This window comes from Chinchilla lanigera, unplaced genomic scaffold, assembly GCF_000276665.1.
Source record: "Chinchilla lanigera isolate Chin_1 unplaced genomic scaffold, ChiLan1.0 scaffold00018, whole genome shotgun sequence".
Lineage (NCBI taxonomy): Eukaryota > Metazoa > Chordata > Mammalia > Rodentia > Chinchillidae > Chinchilla > Chinchilla lanigera.
Genome location: NW_004955419.1, coordinates 25260676 through 25272317, shown reverse-complemented (window position 1 = coordinate 25272317; position 11642 = coordinate 25260676). Strand labels below are relative to the sequence as shown.

At 38.5% G+C, this 11642-nt stretch overlaps 1 protein-coding gene across 1 annotated transcript in view; it reads left to right on the top strand.

The window, feature by feature from the left end:
- Positions 1-11642, top strand: part of Tmeff1 (transmembrane protein with EGF-like and two follistatin-like domains 1) — a gene marked incomplete at its 5' end in the record, with an annotated part of 94688 nt that overhangs the window by 11501 nt on the left and 71545 nt on the right. Inside the window, 1 exon segment of the mRNA XM_013513288.1 lies at positions 11287-11396. Within this exon segment, the coding sequence (XP_013368742.1) occupies positions 11287-11396 (110 nt within the window).

Sequence of the window (11642 nt, the reverse complement as noted above, 5' to 3'; positions counted from 1 at the left end):
CCCTCCCTCCCTCCCTCCCTTCCTTCCTTCCTTCCTTCCTTCCTTCCTTCCTTCCTTCCTTCCTTCCTTCTTTCTCTCTCTCTGTCTCTCTCTCTCTGTCTTTCTCATTTTTGAGACAGGGTCTTGCTATGTAGTTCGGGCTGGCCTTGAACTTTGGGTGATCCTCCTGCCTCAGTCTCCAGAGTGCTGGGACTGCAGGTGTGCACCACCATGCCCTGCCCACAAGGGATTGATTATTACACCTATTTTTAAAAAAAACTCCAGGGAATGACGATTTCTCAGATTTAGTGCTTGGCCAAGATCATATAGTTAATTAATTGGAACCTTATCCCTGGAGCTCCTTCAAGCGCACAGAATTTGTGAAGTCTTTTAGAAATTTTTTTGTAAGTTGATACCATGATCTCCAGTGCCAATGTGCAGGTTGTTGCATAGATTTTTGTTTTTGTGAGTGATTTCCCTGGGTTCTGGCTATCTCCTATTCTACTTAGTGTTGCAGACTCTAAGGAATAGACATTAGAAGATAGAACCAGAAGGCATTATTTTTCTGCTTAGCTTTATTGATTTAAAAAAAGCTTTTGGTAGGGAAAGTATGTTGGATGTACTTGCAATATCCTAAAGTATATATGTAAGCATATATATTTTACAGAACTAATGAAATTATAATTACATATGTATAATAGTTTTATATCCTGCTTTTTTCATATCACAGTGGGTCTTAGTCTTCATATTACATCCGAATGTGTATTTTCACTACAAATTTTCACTCGTGGTCACATGAGACGTTTGCCAGTAGGTACTCACAGTTGACTCAAGAGCTCATTTTCCTTACTTTTTTCAGCACCCATGCTAATAACACTTAACATGTGTCACACATTATTTTAAGGTGTAACACATTGCTCTAATGCCCTCCAGCATTATGAGAGTCCACCTTTATAGGCACAAAGTAGTAAATTATTAAGGTCACACAGCAGCTGAGAATGCCAGGAGATACTGATTGAGGTGTTCTAGTGTCAGGGTATGTTCTTTAAACACGAAATTATTATGCCTGTTCATTTACTTGTTTCAATTTTTTAAAGAGATGTAAGTACATGATTGTTTCATCTGGTTTTTAAAATTATTTTTTGATGATTCATATAGCATAAAATTCACCATTTTAAAGTATACAATTTTGTGGTTACTGTACATTCACCTGTGCAGCTATCATCACTATTTAATTAGAGAACATTTCTCTTCCTCCAAAAAAATCTCAGTAACTAATTCCATCAACACCTGATTCCTTTATGTCTCTGTAGCTTTACTTATTCCAGACATTTTATGTAAATAGAATAATACAATATATGGTCTTTTTGTGCCTGATTTCATTTCCTTGGCATAGTATTTTTAAAGTTTTCATATATTATAGCATATAATTATCTGATTTTTTTCTTTTGTGTGTGTATTACTAGGGATTGAACATATAGGGCCTTTGTCTGAGCTACAGCCCCAGCCTCTTTAATTTTTTTTTTTTTTTTTTGAGACAAGGTCACACTACATTTAAGTTGCCCAGGTGGGGCTTGAACTTGTGGTTCTCCTGCCTCAGCCTCCTAGAGTACTAGGATTACAGGCATGTTGCCACCCTGCTGGGCTGTTTTATCTGATTTTAAAGTAATACAAGATCACTGTAAAAGTCAAACAATTCAGAAAGATGCAGAATAATGAAGAAAGTTCACATTTAACCAGGAGATAATTACGGTTCATTTGCTATATATACCTTTCAAATTTTTATAGGCATTGAAAAAGTTTTGTTACACAAAAAAATCTGCCTTTAAGATGACCTTAATGTATTATGTTAAGAAATGTGGAGGTGTTGCATTATTTTTAAAACTACCATAGCGCATTCATTTTATGGACCTGTGAGAGGGAAACATAGGTTTGCTCAGTGAAGTCAGAACAGGAGGGAGAGAGATGCATCATAGTTTAGGATTGCTGGCTAGGGTTGGATGGGTCTGGAAATACCCTGGGTACCTTTAATACACACAGCTTGGGATCCAGGTCTTTCTTTCTGATCTGCAGTCGTTGTCCTCCCTGTCACCTTGCCTGAAGCATCCTGACAAGGCATTTAGGATTGAAGCAGGCAGCAAGGGAAAGAACGCAGGTGTGGGGGTGGAGGATTGACAGGATCAAAGTGTTGTTTAACAGAGGGTGGTTTGGCAGTAGCAGGCGGGATAGAATGAGAAATATCGGAGTCAGATAATTGTGTGGCATATGTGAAATCTCTTTTGTTAAATATAGCTTAGAGAAGTTTTAGCCATTTCTGCCTGTTTCTCTCCGCTTTTTTTTAAGCAATGCTGGAGTTGGAATCCAGGGCCTCAAGCATGCTAGGCAAGTGATCTCCCACTGAGCTATATATTCTTAGTCCCTTAATGCTTTGTATAATGTAAACTGCTTTTAGTTTCGTATCATGAAATATTAAGTAAAATTTACTTTCCCCCTCTTACCTTTATATAGTAGAAGATAAATACTGTAATGTTGTTACTTTAGTAGACAAATTGAAGAAAATTTAATTCCTTTCTTTTTCTTCTCCTCTTCTGCCCCATCCACTATCTCCTTCCCTTTTTTGGGGGGTGCTAAGGTATCAAACCCTGGGCCTTACCTGTGCTAGGCAAGTGCTCTACCACTGAAGCACACTCCAGCCCAAGAAAATTTTCTGATTCTTGATTTACTGGGAGTTGAAGTCAACACTATGAATCTGAGAGGCACGAATCACTGAAAACGTAACTCAGGGTTATGTGTCTGTCAGACTCATTGGGAGTTGAAGTCACATCTGAAGAAAGAAAGCAGATCTTTGTCTTTTACTGATCCTACTTGTTCTGGGCATTGTTGCATTTGAATGTCTTATCTCACCTAATTATTACGATATTAAGGGAAAACATTCTAAGAGGCAAAGAACTTTGCATGTGAACTTGGTTCTCACTGACCCCCAAACAGATGGTTTACCCACTATATAGCAAACTGTTTCTGGGGTTGTTTGAAATCATGTTATGCATTTTCCTCCCATGACATAATAATCAACACAGGAACTTTTTTTGTTTGTTTGTTTGAGACAGGGTCTCGCTATGAAATTCAGGCTGGCTTCAAACTCACTGTGTAGCCAAGGCTGGCCTCAAACTCATGGTGATCTTCCTGCTTCAGCCCCTTGAGTGCTGGTATTAGAGGCATGTGCCACCATGCCTGGCTTCAACACAGAAACTTTTAATGAGGAAAAAAATCGTTCATTGCTGAACTGTTTCTTTTTTTTTTTTTTGTCTTTTTGAGACAGGGTTTCACTATGGGCTGGCCTTGAACTTGCAGAGATCCTTTTGCTTCAGTCTGCTGAGTGCTGTGATTACAGGTGTCCGCCACGTCTGAACATGCCCAGCTTGTTCAGCTGGTTTAACGCAGTTGCTATTACCATTTTTGTTTATGCATAATTTGATTTTCTTGTATGTGTTTTTCATATGTAATGAGTATATCTATAATTTTGTATTCTGCGTATTCATTTTAGCATTCATAGTGATAACATTGTACACCATGAGTAATTATATAATACACCTTAAAATCACTATATAATATTCCATGGCTGTGCCATATCATTTCCTTTTGGGGGATATTATAGATCTTTAAATGTTTTAAATATTTTTCCTGTTTTCAGTGTAGAATTTACAGTTGGTTAGCAGTCGGATATATTTAGATAGGGGTTCACAAGTGAACTGGGGTTGTTTTGGGAGTAAACCGTCTAGTGGGGATTCTGTCACTTTGGGTTGTGTGCTTTACTGAAAAAGGGAGGTTTCTCAAACACCATCTCTTCTTGACAGTGAGTACAAAAAACTCACTGAAAGTTTAAGTTTAGAATAAAAATTTGTTTTGTTTTTTTCTTTTTTTGTCTTTTTGAGACAGGGTCTCTTTATGCAGTTCAGGCTGGCCTCGAACTTACAATGATCCTCCTGCCTCAGCCTCCCGAGTGCTGGGATTACAGGTGTGCGCCATCACGCCCGGCTTCGAGTAAAAATTTGGACATTTTGTGGGGAGAAAGGAATCAATTAAGGATGAATGAAAGATTTCCACTCTTAAGGCCTTACTTAAAGAGCACTGATTTATGGAACTTTCCTTCATAGTACTCTAGAGACTAGAAATAGCACTGGCAAAAGCAGGTTACAGGGCGTAAGGCTGAGAAAACCAGATTTGAGTACTTTAAGTGGTGAGTGTGAGAGAATGCTATGAGAGGATGAACAAGGTACGATGATATGATGGATGCAGAATATTTTCATATATAGTAGGATAAGATTCTGGTAGTTGGTTACTTGAGAAAGCTATTTTAAGTGGGGAGTTACAAAAATGATTCATAAATGCATATAGCTTTTATCTTAACCTAAGAAGATATAATATTTATTAAATGATAGTTTGGGAGAGGGCCTAGAATTTTTCTTTGAAAAGTTTCTTGTTTCTAGAATGAAACACATTTATAGTGCATTGAGTATACATTCCAAGTTTTAATCCTTTAAGAAAGGAACTTGAGGACTTATGGATGAGCAATTCTAAGGGTAACAGTTTTTGTTTTTTTTTTTTTTAAGAAGCTCACCTTTTCTAAAATCTTTCAGTTTAGTTTTCATTCAAATGCACTGTTGAAATGACCTTACTGATGGATACATTGGGCGTAACTGGGCTGGGTGGCATATATTGAAGCATAAGAACAATCCCCTGGCTGGTGCTAAGGAGCTTGTGGATGTTCTGGAAAAGGTCCCTGATAGCCTTCAGGTTCCTTGTGCCAGAGACATGGATGGGTCTGTAGGTTTTACAGAGTAGCACACTTTGGTTAATCTGAAAAGCTGAGTAAGCTAGACGTAAATTGTAAGATTGCTGTAGTTATGGACTGGATAGTAGAAAGAGAAAGGAGTAAGTGGAAAGTGATCAGATTTGGGATTAGAAGATTATTGAGTTAGAAGGAGAAGAAAATCAAGAGATGAGTGGGAAGATTTAGGGAGAAAACTATGGGATCTTCAGAATATGAGATCTCATTCGTCTTGAAAAAAAGTCTTGAAAGAGAAGGGAAGCCAGGCTTGCTGGAGGTTAAGGCTTTATTACAGTTGAGGTCTATACTTTGCACCCTTGACATAAACTTGGAGTCAATATATTTATTCCATAAGTGTTCTTTCCACTGAAATGGGAAATAGCTGTGGCAGTACGTTGAAATCTTGGAAGTCACTGCTTCTTTGACTCTTTCCTTACAGTGATTATGTTAGAGAATCAAATGTAAAGCCTTTGATTTCCTGTTTCACAGTGATTCTCACCTGGGCGTGACCCCTCATGTTTGACTACGTCTGGAGACATTGTCACAGCTGTGGTGGTCCTACTGGCAGAGTGGGTTGGGGTTAGGGATGTTGCTCCATCCTTCAGTGTACAGCATAGCCCCTGCAACAAAAATTATCTGGCCTCAATGTTTATAGTGCCCAAATTGAGAAGCCCTGGATTTTGTTGTTAACATTTTACAAAGTTTATTCCCTTTTGGCTTTCCATAAATGTTAGCTAAACAAAACTACCTCTGGTTATTGGAAGGGCGGGGAAGGGTGGTGGACAAGTCGTACCAATCTCAGGAGCTGCTGGGTCTTTGATCCCTAGCCTGAACCCAGTGACTAGCACCAAAAGTAGAGCATTTTGGCAGCCCCTGTTTCTAATAACTAGGGTTACTTCCTCTAACATGCATTGTTTCCCAGCTTTGAAATGTTAATGAAATTTGAGGCAAGTTTTGCATTTTCAGAATTGCCTCAGGGGCGGGTTTGTAACTGAAGCAAATGAGCCACTCCTTTGTTTTTTGTTTTTCTCCGGTACTGGGAATCAAACTCACGACCTTACTCTTACCAGGCAGGCACTGTGCCGCTGAGCTACATCCCCAGCCCCGAGCCACTCTTTGGAGTGCTTCCTGCGTAAAATGTTTCTGTGTGAAGAATGATTTTTGAGGACTTGAGTAATGACTCATCCATTTTGCTGAATTTCCATTTTGGACTCCAGAAGGCAGGTGTGTAATCATCATCACCACTGACAGGTAGCAGAGCGCCCTCTGGATGCCTGGTGCTGTGCAGAACACTTGAAAATATTCAGATGATCCCCAGAAAATACTCCTTTCTGTGGCAAGTTTGAGCTGAGGCAGTGACTTTCACATTTGTTATAAGGCAGAGCACCAGAAAGTCATGGAACTCTTGGCAAATGGATCAGTGTGAACTGTTATAACACAAACTTGTGTTAAGGTTTTTGCTTTGAAGTATTTATCTCAGTTAAATTTACATGCCATTATTCTATTGGGATTGTGTTTCACTGCATCTACCAGTGACTTGACCAATATTGGCTTATATGATGAAGTCTTTACTATTTTAGTTACTTACTCATTTATTTCCTACAACAGAAAGTCTGGAGGGATGAATCCACAGTAGGTATGGAGATCTCATGATTATTCCTTTCTACTCTCTACCATTTGAGTCTGGAGCTCTCATCATTATGCGTGTAAGTTGCTAACTTTAGGCAATAGGTGAGCTCCCCAGTCAGGAAAGAGAATGGAAGAGTAGGGGAGGAAGGACACTCTTTATGATGAACTGTGGCACAGAGCAAGGGAGACTGAGAAAGACAGGTTCCTTAGCTGGGTAGTTTGTTTCCTTGAACCCAGGAGGGGTTTCCTTACTAAGAAAGGAAGAACCAATCCAAGGAGAGTAATTGGCAGTGACTGCTATAACTGTAAAACAATTTAAGATAGATATTCAGGAATTTGTGATAGATACACTGCTGGATTTTTCTATAATAATTTTTACTTATTTGTTGAACGTTTTCTAGTAGCTAGGAAGGAAGTAATCTCAGATATTGAAAACTTAAGAAATTAGCAAAAAAACCCCTTAAAATCAGAACACTTTTTTCATTGCTTTTTTCCTTCATTGTAAATGAGAGAATAACAGTTTTACTTGGTTTTAATAATGATACAAGCTAGTCTAGGGGACTAGCTTTTCTTTCTTTCTTTCTTTCTTTCTTTCTTTCTTTCTTTCTTTCTTTCTTTCTTTCTTTCTTTCTTTTTCTTTCTTTCTCTCTCTTTTTTTTGGTTCTTTTCCCGTACTTGGAGTAGAACTCATGACCTTGTGCTTGCTAGGCAGGCTCTATGCCACTGAGCTAAATCCCCAGCCCTGGGACTAGCTTTTCTAAAGAGCATGGTTTGGAAATCACTGATACTATTTGTGTTTACTATTAATTTACTTTATCTCTATTCTTACTCATACTGTTTTCCTAGATAAAAATGTTGTCTTTTAATATTACCTGCTATGGTTCATGTCTGGATGTCCCACCCAAAGCCTCATGCACTCATTGGTGGGGTTTTTGGGAGGTGACTGGATCATGGGTTGTGATACTTATCAGTGGATCAGTCTACTGGTGAGGTTATAGGTAACTGTGATGTTGGGAGATGCAGCCTGTTAGAGCAGGGGAATCACTGAGGACGTGGCCTGGAAGGATCTCTCTCCCTACCTGCTTTTCCCCTCATGTCCCTGCTTACGTACTGTAGTGCTGTAACCATCTTCTCTGTTTTGTCCCGTGCCATGTTGACCTGCATTGGAGCCAGCTGACTATGGGCTGAACCGTCTGTGAACTGTGAGCCAAAATAAACCTCTAAATTGTAGGAGTCAGATACTGTGCCTCAGCAAAGAGAAACTAGCTGAAACATGATGGTTGGGGTAGTTAGAACATTCTTTAGTTTTAGATGTCTTTTCTGAATTCTCTATAATGATATATAATTTCATATAAAAAAGCTAATTTAATTTTTCAAGGTTAATCAAATTATACCTTTTCAGACATTGCACCTTGTCCTTCAAATCCATTTTTATCCTTGACCTCTTGAAACTTTTAAAGTAATTGTAGATGGTGGTGCTTAGTTATCCTCTTTATTATTGACTGTATTGAATATATCACTCACTAATTGTTCCATGAGCTAGCAAGAGTATAAGCTCCTTGTATATTTTTCTGTCTCATTCTTAGTATAGTATTAAGTACATGGTAGATGCTTAATAAGAGCTTCCTGATCAACTAAATAATGATATTTAACAGATTAATACATAGCATAGATTTGATTACAAGCTAGGCATAATATAAAGCCTGACTAATAACCAGAGTAATTAGAATTTTATGATTTTAACTTAATATAAGGCATTGTTGTAGTCTGTTTTCTGTTGCTGTAACAGATTACCTGAAACTGAGTAATTTATAAAGAAAAGGGGCTATTCTGGCTTAAGAGGCTGGGAAGTCTGGGCGGGTTAGTGGCTACATTTGGTGAGAGTCTTGTGCTACTTCAACTCATGGTAGAAAGCAGAACACCACATAGGCACATGCCAATGAGGGAAGCAGGGGTGAACTCCTGAGCTTCCTAACCAGTTCCTTGAGACAGGCATTAATCCATTCATGAGGGGTCTACCTCAGTGATCCAAATACCTCTCAAGGAATTAGGGCTCCAACACATGAATTTTTTGGGGATATACTCAAACCATGCCAGACCTCCAGCTCTTGTAAGTGCCTCTCTCCCAGGATTATTTTTGGAGTCACCCAGAGGTGTTTCATGTGGACTCACTAATGTGTTCTGGCCACTGCCACGTGGCATCTTTTTTGTCCTGGGATATTTATTGCTCCTGCAGGTGTGCATTGCTGTTGCTTGCCAGAGATCAGAGGTGTATCTCCTGCCTGACACTACTTTCCCTTGGTCTGTCCAGTGATGGCAGATCTTTTAGAGCTTTCATGATAGAAACAGCCTGCTGCAGCATGCACGCCGTAGGTTCCCCACCACTGGTCTGTGCTGTTCTGCCAGGTGTGCTGCTGCTGTGCCTAGCTGTTGAGATGTGCTTCTGTTGTTCCCCTTCTACTGTAACTTGATGTGTGAGCATCAAAGCAGCAACCTCTTTTTATCTTATTACTTAAGAGTCTTTAGGGAAAGCCATTCTTTTTTCTTGTTGTGGCCCCTGTCTCTGTCATGATAAGCTTTTGAGGTTGGGTAAGGGAAGCGGTTCAAATGGTAAACACTACACTTCGCTAGGGGTTCCTTCTGTTGCTCAAGAATTCGTTTGTTGGACCAACATTTTGGCCTTGCTTTAGTAAAGATGTTTATTTCCCTGAAATATTTCTTGGTCCCTCATGCAAACAGATTCCTCACGAACTTGAGGGCACTAAATTTGTGAATCTTAGTGGATGGGTTAGATTCTAGCATATAATCCACTGTACTATGAAGTACAACAGGTAAAAGCATTACAACTCAAAAGAATCTCAAGCTGAGGTAGCAAGTTGTAATTTAGGGCATGATGAGTCCAGGAGCAAAATTGTGATTCTCTTGCCTCAGCTTCACAGGAGAGTGGGATTACAAGTGTGTGTCACTATACACTACTTTAGTGCATGATTTTGACTCTGACAAAATAAAAAGTTTATTCTTTTTTTTAATATCTAGTTGTATTATGGACTGTAGCTGATCCCAGTGTGAGCTTCAAGCCTCCCAAGAAGAGAAATGCATTACATTTTTACTTTTCAGACTGTGCAATTCGTATTTCTATCACCCTTAAACTTGGTTAAGCCCGTAGCTGAGTGAAGATATTCTGCACTCTTAGCCTTCTTTCCAGGGCAGTTCATTATTAATACAATATTTATTTATCTTCTGTGAGTCTGAAGCTGCACATTCAATAGTATTTGGAATTGGACCTTGTATTAATGTCCTAGTAGGACTATAGAATTATATAGTTAAGGGAGGAAGGGAAGACTGAATAAAAATTCAGAGACCAAGAACCTAAAACCTGCATGTCTAGTTCAGGAAAGAACTAAAAAATCATTTTCTGTAGCTGGAATAGTTTGTGAAACAAAATAACAAAACAGCTTTATGAATTATCACTTATTTTAAGTGTTAATACTTGAATTTTAGAGTAATCCAGTTCTGTGCACTTGAGATCCATTTAAGAAAATGAAATTGTAACCCACAGATACAAAGACCTTTTTCAGACTACAGTGCTTGTTTCAAAGTGGCTATTCATGTGAATACTGTTGACTGTCAGTTCCTTGTGTATTCTGTTATGTGCCAGTCAGTTTTTCATCATAATGGCCAGATACTGGGAATAACAGCTTGGAGAAGGAAAGATACTTTGGCTCACAGTTTGAGGTTTCAGTCCATGGTTGCTGGTTCCATTGCTGTGGACCTGTGGTAAGGGACATGTAGAAGGCCAAGGTGAAGCAAAGCTGCTGATCTCATGATGCCCAGGAAGCAGTGAACAAGGGAGTGGGAGGGACAAAATATGTCCTTTGAAGCCGTGACTCCAGTGACTGCTTCCTCCAGCTAGGCACCCCCTCTAGAGTTTCCATGTCTCCCAGTAGCATCATCAGCTGGGGACCAACCTCTCAACACATGAGCTTTTGGGGGAGCATTTAAGTTCCCAAACTTGGTTGCTAGCACCTAGGAACAGCAGACCCAAGACACCATTGCAGAGCAGTGTGAACAAATGGGAAGAAGAGGTCAGTGAAATGTCACTAGAAGAGGTGTTACTAGATATGAGTCTTCGTCTCAGCCCACAAGCACTACTTTGAAATCTCAGAATAGAAAAGAGTCAGTGATAGGAGATTGTTGGAGAAGAGTATTTGTATCTTGGGGCAGAAACAAAATCGTCATAGAATGCTGCTCCGTGATATCAGTTGACTCTTCTGTGGTAGAGTAAAATAAAATCAATCATTTATAAGTTTCAAATGTAATGATTTTGAATCTCTTTAATTCTCTGTATACAAATGTTCTATATCTATTGCATGAAATTCAAATTAATTTTGTAGTTTTAATTAAAATTGTTTATCTAGAATGAATACTGATTGCTCATATAAAATTTATTGTGACTGTAAGAAGATGATACCTTTTAGTTTTTTATTATCCTTAAAGGTAAGTTACTCACTGGAAAAATAATAAATTTAAGACAGTGTAAGAAGATTATCTTAAGGACCTGCCAGACCAAAAGAGAAAAATTGCATAGATTTATCTTGGGGAATTATTAAATCCTGAAATTTTGAGTTTCATTTGGGAATAGGTTTCACAAATGAAGAAGGCGTGTTATGTAGGATTCTGTTCGGGGAATATGTTATATTCTATAGAACTTGCTTTGTTTATATTGTCTTACATCTGTAAATGAGACGTGCAATATATTTTAAGGATTGGCTTTTTTATTTATATCTGTGTACATCTGTAAAAGAAAAAAAAGCCAAATATATACAAAACAGTTTTTTCTTCTCTTGCAGAATTAAATGTAAGGGAATCTGATGTAAGAGTTTGTGATGAGTCATCATGTAAATATGGAGGAGTCTGTAAAGAAGATGGTGATGGTTTGAAATGTGCATGTCAGTTGCAGGTGAGGAAACAAAATATATTTTGAAATTCTTAATATTTTTCATATTTTATAATTCTACATTCTTCAAATTGAAAAGCTTTGAACTTCTTGTTCCTGTAAGAAAGTTGTGTTCACAGCCCACAAGTTTTTCATTGTCAGATGAAAGCTTTATCTGAGTCACTTCTTTCATCACTGAGACATAGTATCCGACACGCACAGTGTAAAGGAATAGGTTTATTTTGGCTCGTGTTTCACAAGTTTTTAGTT